Source organism: Micromys minutus (assembly GCF_963924665.1).
Source record: "Micromys minutus genome assembly, chromosome: 32".
NCBI classification, from domain to species: domain Eukaryota; kingdom Metazoa; phylum Chordata; class Mammalia; order Rodentia; family Muridae; genus Micromys; species Micromys minutus.
This window is the reverse complement of record NC_137967.1, coordinates 18,223,923-18,239,178: the sequence shown is the minus strand read 5'-3', so window position 1 is coordinate 18,239,178 and position 15,256 is coordinate 18,223,923. Positions and strand designations below refer to the sequence as shown.

General features: G+C 55.3%; 1 protein-coding gene across 2 annotated transcripts in view; it reads right to left on the bottom strand.

The window, feature by feature from the left end:
• The window catches only part of GRIK5 (glutamate ionotropic receptor kainate type subunit 5), a gene marked incomplete at its 3' end in the record, with an annotated part of 58,146 nt that extends 44,538 nt beyond the window's left edge, over positions 1 to 13,608 (bottom strand). Inside the window, exons 1-11 of one of the 2 annotated variants that reach the window (XM_080908253.1) lie at positions 13,535 to 13,608; positions 10,024 to 10,152; positions 9,626 to 9,790; positions 6,949 to 7,046; positions 6,704 to 6,869; positions 4,681 to 4,859; positions 2,743 to 2,796; positions 2,483 to 2,644; positions 1,385 to 1,537; positions 857 to 961; positions 647 to 754 (exon numbers count right to left, since the gene is read on the bottom strand). In XM_080908253.1, coding sequence (XP_080764379.1) covers positions 647 to 754; positions 857 to 961; positions 1,385 to 1,537; positions 2,483 to 2,644; positions 2,743 to 2,796; positions 4,681 to 4,859; positions 6,704 to 6,869; positions 6,949 to 7,046; positions 9,626 to 9,790; positions 10,024 to 10,102 — 1,269 coding nt within the window. In that variant the 5' untranslated portion in view covers positions 10,103 to 10,152; positions 13,535 to 13,608. Of the gene's footprint in view, positions 1 to 646; positions 755 to 856; positions 962 to 1,384; positions 1,538 to 2,482; positions 2,645 to 2,742; positions 2,797 to 3,094; positions 3,152 to 4,680; positions 4,860 to 6,703; positions 6,870 to 6,948; positions 7,047 to 9,625; positions 9,791 to 10,023; positions 10,153 to 13,534 lie in introns of those variants that run through there. The other variant, XM_080908254.1, reaches the window with a different exon arrangement.
• Positions 13,609 to 15,256: the final 1,648 nt, after the last annotated feature.

Genomic DNA, 15,256 nt, shown 5'->3' with positions numbered 1-15,256 from the left:
CAGGGCCACGGTGTAGGGGATCAGACCCAAGGCCAGTATACGCTGGGCAAGTGCTCTGTCAACAGAGACAGGTCCCAACCCTTGCTGTTGACACACAAGGCCCAGATCTCGGCTTAGGCGGAGACAGGAAGTATAAACCCCTGTGACACTGGATTGTACCCTGGCTTGGTGCTGGAGAATCAAGGACTATTGTTTCCAAGCACAGCATTTATGAATCAGACTCAGCCTTAGAGACAGGGCTTCCGGTCCTGGCTCTGCCATGCACTGGCTGGGATTCCATCTCTCTGATTCTCAGTGTCCACATGTCAAGGTGGACCCTGAACACACTGGCATGTGTCAGCACTTTAGACTGGCAAAGTGTGACATTCTTGAATGGCAATTATCAAGAGCCTGTCCCAGAACCTGGGTCCCCCTGCAGTCTGTGGCTCCTCCTGCTTTGGCTGTGGCTGGAAAGGTAACACCTTGGTCACACAGTCTGGGCTTGCTCGGTACATGGGATACACTCCCAATTACACTGTATGCTAACCTGTGCCAGCCGAGGGACTGTCTCCCTTTCCTGAGGTATTAGAATGTATTAATTAGGAACCTATTTCAGAGAATTAGGGCCCTTCTACCTTTTGCTTCCTGCCCCATTTGGGCCACTCACCAGGATAGTTGTGACCACCAGAGTCTTGTTGGCTAGAGTCTGTGACAGGTTGATGTCCAGGGTGGTAGCATTCATGGCCAGGGTCCGGTTAGAGTACCACACCCCTATCTGGGGACAGACAGGGTGTCATCAGCACAGGGCCTATTTGTATTCTTGGAAGAATATTGTTGTATTCCCAACAGGGCGAAGCGTCACCCCGGGCCTGCTCACCTCACGGTGGCCCTGGCGGGACTTCTCCAGGATGCGCAGTGTGTAGTTGGTCCTCTGCCCTTTGCTGTTGAACTCAACCCGCCCAGTGAGCCCGTCATACTCTACCTAGCAGGGCAGGAGGCGGGGCAGAGGGAGGGGAGGTGGGGCCCAGAGATGGGCGGGAAGACCAGGCAGTGATGAGGTAGCAGCAGAGAAAGGCACAGAGAGAAGAGGGGGAGGGGGAGGGGAGGAGGGGGAGGGGAGGGGGAAGAGGAGGAGGAGGAGGAGAGAGAGGGAAGGGGGAGGAGGGGAGGGGGAGGAGGGGGGAAGGAGGGGAGGGGCAGGGAGGGGGAGGGGGAGGATAATATACATGCAAGAGAACAGTTTCAGGGGAGCAAGGCCCAGAGAGCACACAGTCCCCATAGGGTCAGACAGGACACAGGACAGTCAGCATGGGGAGAAGGCAGAGAGAGGGTGGACACAGTCAGTGCCCCCGCCTGTGGAGGCTGCCGTGCCCGTTCACCTCCGTGCCCCTTGCTCCCGGCTCACCATGCGCAGGTAGTTCATGAGGCTGGTCCCATGGGGCCAAATGTTGGCCGAAGTGCAGGCCAGTGGCTTGACGCCAATCTCCTGGCTCCGGTTCAGCTCGCGGACAGCGCTTACTACCACGTGCACAGCGTCAAACATCAGGGCTGCGGACAGCTGAGTGGGAGAAGGGAAGGCAGGATGGGAACGTGTCAGTGTATTTGGGGATCCCCCAAGGCTCCGTCTGGGGTCAACCCTCAGACAAAGCCTATCTTTGCAGGAGTGGAAAACTAGTAGGTCAGGGGGAGAGAGGGGCTATAGTGTCTTCTGGGGACATAGGCGACTAGGGTAAAATGTCTTATGCTTGCTGAGACTGTACAAGGCCATGTCTATTTGGAGAAGGTTATTCCCGAGTTTGTTGTTCCGGCCTTATTATTATTATTTTCTGGTTCTCTAAGACAGGGTGTCGTGTAGCTCAGGCTGGCCTGGAACTGGATGTGTAGCTGAGGCTGGTCTTGAACTCCTGATCCATCTGTCTCTACCTACCAAATGTTGGGATTATGGGCATGTGCCTCTGAGAGGAGTTAACCTAGACAGCCAGTTGTCTTCCTGAGCTTTCCGGGTCTGCGTGGCTAAGGTAAGTGGGCAAGACATCCGTGTGTGCCTGGGGCACTTCACGGTATGGGAAGGCTGAACACAGGGTGCACAAGGAGACAGAGGAGTTTAAATATTGATCTTGGGCGTTGAAGGCTTATGGTTCTGAGCTGAGAGCCTGGTTCTGGTGTTTGTAGGCTGGATGGCCATGTCTCAGCAGTCCCTTTCTGAACTTGGGGTTCCTCCACTGTAGAATGGAGGAACAGCTGTCTCCACCGTAAGCACAGTTCTGGGGAACAGGGGATAACATGCTTCAGAACCAAGGCCGGGGGTGGCGGTACTGAGAGCGACACAGAGCGACTTTGTCTTTAAATAAACAAGAGAAGAGACTTGGGTCAGATTCAGGGCCTCACTATGAGGTCTTGGGTAACAGAGGGTTCCGGTGTGATCAGAGTGAGATCCACAAGCCCTGTCCCCAGAGTCAGTGTGCAGTGTGTCTCACGTGCCAGGGGGCATCTGTGTGCTCACCGCAGGGCCAGGGTAGGTGCTGGCTTCACAGTTCTCCCTCCAGGACATGTTGAGGCTGCGCACAAACTCCGGGTAGAAGGGATGGGAGGTGTTGAACATGGAAAAGCCCAGGATGTTGGAGGAATCCTCTACAATACCGTCCAGATGCAGGATGGGAAAATCCTGGGACCAAGAGGAAGAGGGGTGAGGCCTGAGGCAGGCCTGAAGTAGGGAGGTGAGGTAGGTGGGAATTGGGGAGGGGGAGAGCTAAGGATACGTACCATGGTGGTGAGGATGTACTTGTAAAACGCTGAGGTCATTCCCAGCTCCGAAGCCTGGAGAGCACAGGAGAGGCCGAGAGGCAGAGAACGGGGGAACCCAAGAGGGGAAGAGAGATTTAGAGACAGGCCTGGTGAGGAGACACCCAGTGGGAAACACAGTAAGAGACACCCAGACAGAATGAGCAAGCAGGAGACACAGTGAGGGCCGAGGGGACCTGGGCCCCTTGCGTTCCACCACGCTGACTGCTGCCAGGTAGAGTGCTACTGTCTCCAGTGAAGGCCCTCAAAATGTCCTACCACCGGAGACAAACGAAATCCTGGGACATGAAGCAGGCAGGGACAGAAACCTTACCCTTCCCCTAAGATCGCCAACGTCATTGTCACGGCCAATGTTTAGGGCTCAGCCTGGTTGATCATCCATCAGAAAGAAACCCAGCTGCCAGGCCTGGGGGCATGGGCCTATAATCCCAGCTACTCAAATGGCTTTAGCCTGTCTGGGCTACAGAGTGAGCTTAAGGCCAGACTGCGCAACTTTGGAAGATCTTGGCTCAAATGAGACGAAATGGCTGAGGATCCATCTCAATGGCAGAAGCCTCAACTAACGGTCACAAGGCCCCAGAGTCAATCCCCAGAAACATCAAAAGAAAAGGGGGAGAAGGGAGGGACAGAGAGGGAAGGCAAGGAGAGAGGAGGATAGGAAAGGAAGGGAGGGAAGGAAGGATGAAAGGAAAGAAGGAAGGAGGGAGGGCGGGAGAGGAGAAAATGAAATTCTGCAATTGAAGGCAATCAGTTAGAATCTCAATTTCATTCTTTGAGCCCCCCCCCCCATCTTATGATCCTCCATGACAGGTTGCATGAGTCCCCATCCCGACCCCACACTAATAGTTCAGGGCTCCAGTTTGTACTTCTAGTGAGGCAGAAGCTGGGCTTGCACACATCAGGGAAGGGCAAGACAAGAGAGGAGACCTCAGTGCACACAGTACCCTGGGAGAGCTGAGGTCTCTGCCCAGGAGGCCTGTCTTCCCTAAGCCCTCTGTATCCTCAAGAGCCCGAGTTAACACTTCTTCTGGTGGCCTACGATCCGCAGTGACATATGGTTTTCATTAAGAGAGAAATAAATGAAAAACAAATGGAGAAAAATAATACAAATTTGATTATAAAGAAGACTTTGGTATGGGGAAGAGAATGAATGATAATGAGTGTGGCTCACTGATGGATGGATGTGCTAAGCCCATGGGGAAGGTCCAGGTGCTCTGGGCCCTTACCTCTAGAATCCCTAGAACCCCAGCTTCTATGTCTATATGATGTTCAAGATATCAGCGCTGAATGGTGGGGGAGAGCCCCAAGTTAAAGATATACACAGAGCACCAAGGAAACCCCAAAAGTTCTCAAGTTCAAGCTCAGCCTGGACTGCCCGAAGAGATATCTTGCTTCAAAAACAACTGTGGCTAGAGAGATGGCTCTGCAGTTAGCAGTGTGCATGGCACCTGCAGAAGACCTGAGTTCGATTCCCAGTACCCAACTGGTTCACAACTGGCTATAACACCAGTCCCAGGGGAATCGCACACCTCTGGCTTCCAAAGGCACCAGCATTTATATACACACACCCCTCCTATACATAATTAAAATAATAAATCTTTTTTGTAAAATAAACAAGCCCGGAGCAACGACAGAGTCCTAAAGACTGATGACTCAGATGTCCACTTTGGCCCAGCCTGGCTCTAAGGACTTACCCTATTATAGGCTCACCACCATCACAAGCCAAAGAGATAAGACCAACTGATGGCTGTGTTTCACAGACAAAAAAAAAAAAAAAAAAAGGGACGGTCCTAGGTCATGTGACCAGGGAGCTGCAATGCAGACCCTATGGAGCCCAGTTCCCACCACTGAGGTTATCTGTCCCCCCAGTTCTATGGAAAATAAGAGGAGGGGACCCACCTTACGGAGGACAAGGTGGGAGATGGACGCGTTAGCGTCAATGATGATAGTGGACACTTTGTCATCTCGGATCTCCTTGAGTAGCGGTGTGGGGTCCCGGCTGTCATCAAGCATCCTCACCGATAGTGTCTCCTTGGAGATGAGGAAGCCTCGAACCAGTTCCTCTAACCGCAGCAGGCCTGAAGGAGGGCAGGGCCCTGGGTTAGAGCCCTTCCTTCATCCTGCCCAGACACAGCCCACAAATGCTCCTCCCCCTCCCAGCAATGGAAACCCAGCCGAAGACTGAAGGGCATGCTCAGAAGACAAAGTGGCTGTCTTTGAAACAGATGGGGCTCTTGGGACACTAGGCTTGGGGACTGAATTCTTTGAGGGATTCCCAAGTACAACCCCCTGTAAGAAATACTCCCAGATGTCTGACCTACCCCTTCCTGACCACTGGAATGTCTGACACAGGTAACTGTCTCCTCTATCTGTCTTTATCCTTCATGTGACAGCCAATTGCCGTGTTCCAGTTCTCTAGCCAGAACCTAGATGGCAGCTTGGGTTCTCTCTTTCTTTTTCTCAGTCCCCCAGTCTCTATCTTTAAAACACATCGGAGCCTGTCACACCACACCACACGGTCGCCGCCCTGGCATAAGCCACAGCCATCTCTCGCCTACTGCATTGGCCACACTTGCTTGCGTCTGCTCCCCACACGGCAGCCAGAGCGATGGAAACAGATGTGGCCCTGCTCTCATCTCTGTCATTTGATGCTTACACTTGGTCCAGCAACACGGGCCTCCTCGTTGGCCCGAAGTCAGCCTTGCATGCAGTAGCCACTACCTGGGACCCCATTTCTCCAGGTTCCTCTGTGGCTGACCCCTGACCTTTCCTCAGCCCTTACTTCCGATGACAATGTCCCTGAGAGGCTCACAGCCATTACTTTCCCTACAGCCACTCCCACTGTATGACCTTCCTCCTTCCTCAGAGAACTGACCCTCCCAACCAGACGCAGCTTTTGTCTGACTTCTGTCATTGGAAAGGTCTGACAAGGACAACCCTTTGTGTCTACCTCACCCGTGGCTGTCCTAACAGGAGAGTCTGGCATACTGCAGCTGCTCGGTAAGAGAAATTCCTTCTAGGAGCTCCAAAGCTCAGAACCCTCCCCCAACTCCACACTCACAACCCGCCCCCAGGCCACCACACTTGAACATCTCAAAGCACATTGCAGCCACTGTGCTCACTTGAACAGACTGCTGTCTCTTCTCTACTGAGTTCTGGTATCACCCACAACCTACACACCCTGCCCTGCCCCATCCAAATCTCCTCAAGGAGACTTGGCGCCACATCCAACTGCCACCATCTGACCTAACCCACTTCTCCTTCTGGTCTCTCTGATCCACGCATGTCCCCACTGCCCGTCACTTCCTGATACACAGATCTGACCATGTCTCCTATTTCTGTGCTGTTGCTTCAAAATCTCCAAGGGTCCTCTGACCCCTCAACTTCACTGTGCCACACTTGGGCCACAGGACCTCTTGGGGGATGTATTCTGGGGCCCTCCACCTCTGCCCCACCAAGGCGCCTGGTCAGAACATCTCTCCAATGCACCCAGTTCACTTAGGGTAGAATTCCGTGGGCATGGGCGCCGAGCCTCCCAGATGCCTCAGAGCCCCTTTCAAAGGCCCCGCACGTCTCCTGGTGCCTCTGTGCCTGCACTCTGTGACTCTGAGCTCCTCGTCCACCCTGTGACCCGAGGCCTTCCCTGGACCCAGAGCTGTGCGCAGAGGGCGGTTACAAGCAAAATATACAATAAATACGTATGGGCACGCCAATTCAAAACTAGTAATACATTGTTTAAAGTTATGCGTCAGCATTGTCCCCTGGTATCCCGAAAGCCTGGTGAGAGCTGGGCAGGAGTTCATTGTCACGTGGGTCTCTCTGGGACAACAGGGGCAGGTGGTCTGTGGAACCCTGTGGAACGCCAGGGCTCTGGCGAAGGGGTGCTGAGAGACTGAGGTCAGAGCACCCAGTTCTTACTCACACTCGGCTTTGGCGCAGATGAGGCTAGCGGAGGGGTAGTTAAAAGACTTGAGGATTCGAGAGACTGCCAGGCTGACATCTTCATTACTGGGGTACAGGCTGACCGATGCGAAGCGAAGGTACTGAAGGCGGGGCGTCTCCTCAGGGCCTACCTTGATGTGGGGAATCTGGACAGAAAGGGAGACGTTGCTTGTCAGGGATTCAAGTCTCACCCCAACACCCTCTCCCACCACGCCCCAATCTCACCTCCTTCTCCCCACAGATATGGCTCACGGTGGAGGCAGAAGCTGGGCTGGAGGAGGGTCCCAGGACAGACACAACCCCCTTGGGCAGGATCTGACACACTGTAAAGGGAGGACAGAGAAGAAACCAGAGTCAGGGACCCTCTGCTTCTGCTCCTGCCCCACCCTCAGGAAACTGACCTGGTCCAAGAGAGGATCCAGGGGGTCAGAGCTATGGGTTCCCCTCCACCAGCCTGGATCCCTGGCCTGCTCGTACAGGGGGAGCCATGGGGGACAAAGCCACAGAGAGACAGGCCAAGCCAAGAGAACACAAGCATGTGGACACCATCTTGTATGTATGCATGTGTGTGCGCGTGCACTGAGGCAAGATCTCACTATACAGCCCAGGCTGCCCTGGGTCTTACTATGTAAACAAGACTAGCCTTGAACTCATACCTTCCTGCCCAGGCCTCCAAGTACTGGGACTACAAGCCCACACCACCATACCCAGCTCTGTGAGCCTTCTTTTGAACTGCAAACCAAGAGCTGGCTTCCTCTCCCTTCTGATTTCTTCAGTCACTCTATTACCCACAATGCCCTTCCTGTGAAGGCAGCACTTGAAGCCGGATATGAGTGGTGAATGAGATGGGTGGTGTGTGCCTTGGGCTGGCCATCCTCACGTAGGGCAGGGGTACGGAGGATGGACAGGAAGAGAATCTGGAGAAAAATAGGAGACGGGACTAATGGCTCTCAGGAGAGAGATGGAAAGAAAGGACCATTTTCAGGCATCTGATCTTGTGCAAGTACTGGGGCCTTCAATATGGAGGGCACAGAAGGAACAAGTCTGGTGGAGACACGATGTCCCATTCAGATGCCGTGAGTGAGCCATGACAGGATCTCAGAATGGCTTAAGAGAGCAGTCAGGCTGGGCTGTTTAGAAAGCTTGCCTAGGACTGGAGAGATGGCTCAGCGGTTAGAGCACTGACTGTTCTTCCAGAGGTCCTGAGTTCAAATCCCAGCAACCACATGTTGACTCACAACCATCTGTAATGGGATCTGACGCCCTCTTCTGGTATTTCAGAAGACAACTACAGTGTTCTCACATGCATAAAATAAATAAATCTTTAAAAAAAAAAAAAAAGGAAAAGAAAAAAGAAAGAAAGCTTGCCTAGAATGCGTGAGGCCATGGTGGGGTTAATGGAGGGAAGGAGAGATACCGAGAAGAACATACATTAGACACCACTGAAAGGACTATATGTTAGTGTCAGGCACGGCTATAGAACTCAAGATTTCCTAGGATTATTTCAGGAATGGCTTGATCCAGTTACTCTAAAGACATGCCAGGAATCTCGCTTTGACGGTGGGTCCCCGCTTTCCCCAGACTCTGGCCTCACCCCACACCCTGTTCCTAGGCTCAGCTCTAAGTGCACACCTAGCCTCTGCCTCTTCAAGCTTCCATCCATCTCAGCTGTGTGTGTGATGTACCCGTCAACAAACCTGAAAACGGTCCACCCCACTCTCCCTGCTGGTAATCTGAAACCCACAGGATCTAACAAAGCTCACAAGGCCTGTGGGAAAGATAATTGTTTACAAGTTTGTCTATTTGTTGTGCTTAGAGTCAAACAGATGGTTTGCGGAACACTAAGTGGGGCACGTCTCAGTCCTCACCCGGTCTGTTGTTTCGAGTTTGGGTTCGGTTTTTTCAGGCAGGATATTACTCTCTCGCTCAGGCTGGCCTGAATCTCACTGTGTGGCAGAGATGGGCTTAAAATTCACAGCACCTTTCCTGCCTCAGCCTTCCAAGTGCTGAGACTACAGGTGGAACCACCAGACCCAGTAAAAGACATTTGCATTTAGTTTATGGAGTCAAGGTCTTACTCTGTGAAGACCAGGTTAGCCTCAAACTCCCAGAGATCCACCTGCCTCTGCCTCCCGAGTGCTGGGATTAAAGGTGTGCGCCAAGACTGCCCTGCTAAGATGTGTTTTAATGCAGAAGGTTACAAAGAACTGTGACCTGTGCCAGCGCCGCTAGTTTAGTTTTTGTCAGCCTGACATCAGTCAACCCGGAAGCACGAACCACGCTGAGGAGCTTCTTCCATCAGATTGGCCGATAGGTGGGTCTATGGGGGTAACTGATTACTGATTGAAGTGGGAGGGCTCAGCCAGCTGGGGGTGGTGCTACCCCTGGAAAGGTGGATGTGGGAGTATATAGAAAAGCAATTCAAGAGGAGCAAACCAGTAAGCAGCGCCCTCCATGGCCTCTGCTTTCAGTCCCTGCTTCCAGCTTTGAGTTCCTGGCCTGGCCTCCCTCCATACTGTCCTGTTTAACCTGCAACCTAAAATAAACCCTTTGCTCCGCAAGTCCGTGAGCATCAACAGACACTTCTTCAGCCCCACCTACCACAGGGCAAGCCTGCTCTACACGGTGAGCTGGAACGGTGCCAAACTCCGCCTCCTGCTCGCCTGTAGCACGCCCCAGTCTAGACTGTACCAGAGCGCCTCTTCTAACCCACCAGGGAATTTTAAAGCCCCGAGCCTCAGTGCCTGGGCGTCCCAACCCAGCGGCAGCCATGAAACAGAGACAGGCAGGCAGGAAGCGGGCAGGTGAAGGAGTGCTCGACTGAGCTGAGGCCAGGGGTGGAGGGACTGACGGAGACCCCACCTGCCCTGCCTCGCCCCACGCCCCCCGAGGCCCTGCTCACTGGTGTCCGTGGTCTCGTACTGGCTGTCCCGCTGCAGCTCAAAGATGTCTACTTCCACTCGGGCCTTGGCTGGGACCTCGATGATCCCATTGATCTGTTCTCGGGCCAGGGCCAGGGCCAGACGCTCACCACGGCCACACACGGTCTGGTCGTCTAGGATTGCAGCTGAGAGGAGACAGGAGTTGGGAGGAGCCAGGTTCCTGGGGCCTGAGAAAGGGTAGCTGTGGGGTCTTGGATTTGTGGCCTCTAGGGTAGAGGGAGGTGTAGGTATAAAGGGGCCTAGACTCCTGGATCTGAGGCTGGGTGGCGGAGTATCTGGACTCGGAGCTAGTATGCCTGAGCTCCCAGGAGGAGCCTAGAGGGAGAGTTTCGGAGGAGGCAGGGTGCTGGGGCCTCACCCATGCGCAGTGATGACAGCACCTGGCAGCTGGGGTTGGCGAAGGCAACTATCAGCAGCAGCAGCAGCTCAGCCGGCATCTTCCTCCCCTCCTCATGGGGACGCAGCTGCCGCGGCCCCCACTTGCCACCTGCAGAGAGAGACCCCCCAGCCCCAAGGGAGATGGCCGATGTGGGGGGGGGGCGCATCTCTTAGGAAAGCCGCTAGACAGGGTGGCAAGCATACTCCTCCCAGACATCACTGGGGAAGAATACACACAGTTCTGAAAGGCCCAGCTCACTAGGGACACCAAGCTCATATAGTCCTGAGCTCTGGAAGATGGAAAGGTCAGAGGTTACAGACAGGACAAGCATTACTAGAAATTTCAATGTAGCAGTGATCCTGGGGACCAGCCCCACCCCAACAGGAAACTGAAAAGTGCTACCACCACCCCAGTCCCGCCCCTGTCTCTGGGCAGGCAGCTGTTACTAGGCAACAGAAACTGGCTGGAGAGGATGCAGTGGTTGCTAGGCAACCCCATCCCAAGCCTCACTTGCCACCTTCCTGACGTCCCTGGTTCCCACAATCCCATGGGAGAGAGGCCTGGGCACCCAGGGTCTGACAGGTGAAAGAATTTTGGAATGAGGAAACTTGGTGAAGGGGAGGAAGGGAGAGAAGGAGCAAGAGAGGGAGTCAGGGAGGGAGGGACATAGCAAAGAACCAAAAAGAATACGAGAACAGAGGAAAAAGAAAAAGTATCTGATGAGGGGCTGCAAAGGGAAAGATGCTCAGAATACGGGAAAAGAAGGGAAAACAGGCAGATATGAAAACGCCGAAACTGCTGAAAACAGAGAGACCCAGAAGGAGAGCTGAAGGCAATTAGAGACAGGACTGGGAGAGAGACAGGGAAGACACTGGGAGATGTGGACATAAAGGACACACACCAGAGAAAGGGATCAGGGCAAGACCAAACAAGGGGTTATCAGCGCATGGGTGTGAGAGAGCAGCTGGAAGAGAACAGGGAGAGGCACAGGCTGACTCAGGAGACCAGAGAGTCTGCTAGGAAGAAAGGAAGACTGGAGGACTGCCTGTAAGAGGTGGTACTGAAACCCTGCCTGCACCCTGTTCTGGGCAGTGAGGGTGGTACATGACTTCTCCTCACAGATCCAGCCTCAGGGAGTCCAGGTTTGTTCTGGCCATTCCAGGCCTTAAACAGTGTAATTGCCGGGCGGGAAGTGTTTTACCAGATATACACATGAATCCCTGGACCTGGTTGTAGATCATACTCCAGTGGAAGAGGGTTTGCAGAGCCCAGAGCACTGTGACATGTGTCTAGTGTCCCCTGACATCCCACCGGATGCCACGGAAAGAACGCCGGGGGAAGGGCAGAGTCACAAGCCAAAGCTGGGAATTGGCTTCTCTGGCCAGAAAAGTTCAGGCCAAGGAGAAAGGGTGGCTAATCAGTCCCACACTTGCCCCCACTTCACTGGGTGACCTTGAGAAAGTCCTCCCCAAAACCCCTTAGCCTTTGGTGAGAAGAGCCTAAGGGATGCGAAAGATATGCTTAACAGACGGGTGGCTGCAGACCGCAATTTAGATCTAATGTGGAGGTTTGACCAGGACAGAGGAGCAAGGAATTCTGGGAGAGCTAGAAGGAGAGTTCTCAAGGGGAAGGGCAGGAGGGAGGGGGGGTTCATCCTGGGACGTCTGGAACAAATGGGGATCAGGGACTACAGAAAAAGGACTGAGACAGGGCAGAAGGGCAGGGACCCACAGGTGGCGGACACAGACGGGACACAGAGGCACAGTACAGAGATGGTTTATGGGGAGTGATTAAACACAGAGGTCCATGCACAGAAAGCGAGTCCCCCCCGCCAAAGTGGTGACTACAGTTAAGTGGGGGAAAAGGACAGACACTAAGACATTCACACCAGGATATAATCTTGCAGTCTGGAGGCAGGGGGATCACTGTGAGCTTGAGGCTAGCCTATGTTGCATAGTGAAACCCTGGGCTACAGAGTTCGACCCAGTCTCAAAAACAAAGAGGTGCCAAAGGAGCCGATGGGAAAAGCAAGGAGGAGCAGGGTCAGGCAGGTCCAGGACTTGCAGACCCGGAGACTCAGACCAGGCTGATACAAACAGACAGAAACAGAGCCAGCAACAGAGGGGACCTAAGGAGAGTGGGCCAGGCCCTACAGGTTGGAGAGAGACCAAGGGGATGCACTGTAAAGAACAAGACGGAAAAGAGGGGGCCAAAAGACTGATAACAAGTGTAAGGGCCAGGCGGCCAACAGGGTGTGGTGACACACACCTGTAATACTAGTGATCAGTAGGCAGAGGCAGGGGTTTGGGGGCCCGGGTCAGGAGCTTAAAACCAGACCGAGCTCCATGGTGAATTCCAGGCTAGCCTGGGCTATAGGAAACCTTGTCTCCAAAAGCACAACAAACAGAACCTCAGGGAACAGAGAGAGAACCATGAAACTTTGAAGAGACAGACAGCTTGAGACAGACACACACACACAGTGTGAGCCAGGGATGAGATGCAACAAGCAGCCTAAAGAGGCTAAGGCTGGAGGGGCAGAATGGAGGATGAAAAGGCTTGAGGAGGAAGCGCACAGGGAGACCACACAAGCTAGAGAGGGGATGTGCCAGGAGGGAAACTGAGTCACACTGGATGCTCTGGAAGGGCATAGCAGCCTACACAGAGGATCCCAGAGTCCCCAGCCCATGGGTAGTGGGAGGGATGGAAGCTAAAAGGCCAGGTGGTGTGGTTCAGAAGTGGAGAGACTGGGCTAGTGGGGGGGAAGAGTCAGGACAGAAGCCAGGAAATAGAAGAGAGAGCCGTGGATGGGGATGATTGGGGGCCCACAGTGGGGTCTGGGGGAGGGAAGCTGAAAGGTGAGAGATGAAGGGTGGAGAGGATCAGGAAGGAATGGAAGGGCAGAGCGGGAAGAAGACAGATGAGATCCAGCATCTCATCAGAGACAGATGCCGCGCCTGGCTTAGGAGAACAGAGAAGTTGGGCAGAGTTGGACAGGCCCCGGAGACAGGCAGAATGCACACTTGAAAATGTAAAGGCATTTCCAGCAGACAGACAGGAGGTGCAATGGGACCGGGCCTACGGTAAGGCTTAGCAAAAGAAAAGAGGGAGAGCAAGAGAGGAAAAAAGAAACCAACACACAAGTCAGGAGCCAGTGTGGGTCTGGGACCCAAAGCTTGGAGGAGGAACAATCCAGGAGCCAGTGAAGTAAGTGAGCTGGCTACCATAGGAGCCAGTCAGCCCACAGGACCCCGGAAAGCTGGGACTGAGGGGCAGGTGTGAGGTGTGTAGTACCCACAAGTAAGGGTGAGAAAGGGAAAAGAGGTCGTGGGGAATGAGAGGTTGAGAGGGAGGGCACAAAGCGGCGAGGAATAGGTTCCGTGCCATCCACGGGGAGCAGGGACTGTGCGCCCCCCGCCCCCGCCAGCCGGGCAGGGAGCCTGGCCTTCCAGGACCCAGGACCCAGCCCAATCCTCGCCCTGCAGACACTTACGGATCCTGGTGGGACGGAGGGCTGGGCTCCCTCGAGGCCCGAGGAACGACAACCAGGAGGTGCTCCGACGCTGGGTGCTGGTGAGGCTGGGGCCGGGGGAGAGGGCAGTCCACTGGGCCCCCTCCCCCGCCGCCGGCGGTGGCCCCCAACTAATCCAAAACGGTGTCTCCCCAGCAGCGGGGAGGAAGGACAGGTGGAAAAGCAAAGGGCGGGCCAGGAGGGGAGGAAGGGGAAAGGAGAAAATGGAGGAGAGAAGGGGAGAGAGGAGAGGGGGAAGGAGCAAACGGAGGGGAAGGAGGGAGGAAAGGAGGAGAGGAAGGTGAAAACGGAAGGGAGGGGGGCACAGGCAAAGCCGGGGGAGGGGGAAGCCGGCCCAGGAAAGGGCCCCCGCCCCCTCCCCTAGCCCGGCCGGCCTGGGGGGGGCACTGGGGGTGAGGACTGGGTGGAGAAAAGAAAGCCGGCCATCAGGGGAAGTGGGGGAGGGGAGGGCCTGTTGGGGGGGAGGGGGCCGCCCCCTTCCCCCCCTCCCCCCAGAGCCTTGGCCCTGCCCTGGGTGAGGCTAGGGCCGGGAGTCCTCAAGCCCTCAGTCCCCACGGGAAAAGCATGCTTGGGGGCCGGGAGAGGCCGGTCAATGAAGGGGCTGGCGAGGACAGGGTAACTGGCAGCCCTGGTGAGACCAAGAAGGGGGGGCAGACGAGGTGGAGAGATGAGGTGGGAGGAGAGGATGGAGAGAAGCAGGTGGAACGGGAAGGCGGAGTAGGGTGGGGTGTCCCGGGGCCGGCCCGCTCGCAGTGGGAGGGCCTGGCCGCGGACTCTGGTCCCCTGTGAGCGGCAGCCGCTGGCGGCCCCGTGTCCCCAGCCCGGCCTGCCTCCTTGCTGCCGGCCGCTACTACCGCTGCCGCCACCGCTCCTTCTCCCCTCCTAGGCCGCCGCCGCCCGCCCGCGCTGAGTCCTGGAGCGCAGGGGGGGGGGGTGGTGGTGGTGGTGGTGATGGTGGTGGTGGTTGTGGTGGTGATGGTGGTGGTGGTGGTGGTGGTGGAGGGGAGAGATGAAGGGAGGGAGGCAGGGAGGAGGGCGGGCTGGAGGAAGGGAGGGAGGCAGGCAGGGAGCAAGGAGGGAGGGGAGCAGAGGAGGGGGAGATCGTATTGGTCGGGGCTGGGGGGCCCTGCGAGGAGAATGCTGATGAGAAAGGGAGCTGCATTGGATGGAGGGCCCACCCCCGGGGCCACCCCCTCCAACCACACCATGCCACCGCCCTGCCCAGGCAGCCCAGGGTTCTGGAGCCCATGGAGCTGAGAGGCATTGGTGGGGAGAACTGAGGGAAGGGCCTAGAGATGGCGAGAGAGGACTACAGAGATGGAGAAAAATGCAGAGAAACAGAAAGACAGCCATCAAAGACCCTAGAGAGGTGGCCAAGGCCCACAAACTCCACAAGGCCAAGGACAGGGAAAAACCAGGCATAAAAGAAAGCAAGCCACATGAGGGCCAGAGAACAGCATATGGGACACAGAGCTGTCTGAAGGTGGGAGAAGCCAGACACAGAGGGGAAGACCCAAAAAGATTCCTCAGAGTAGGTAGCCATACACAGAAGGGGCAACCAGGAAGCACACAGGGCCCAGAAAGCAAGAAGAGGTCTCCAAATCGAGACAGTCCCATGGGTACAGTAGACCCACAGAGACAATCATGTGGTTCACAGACAAGAGAGGTCCACTGAGGCAGGCG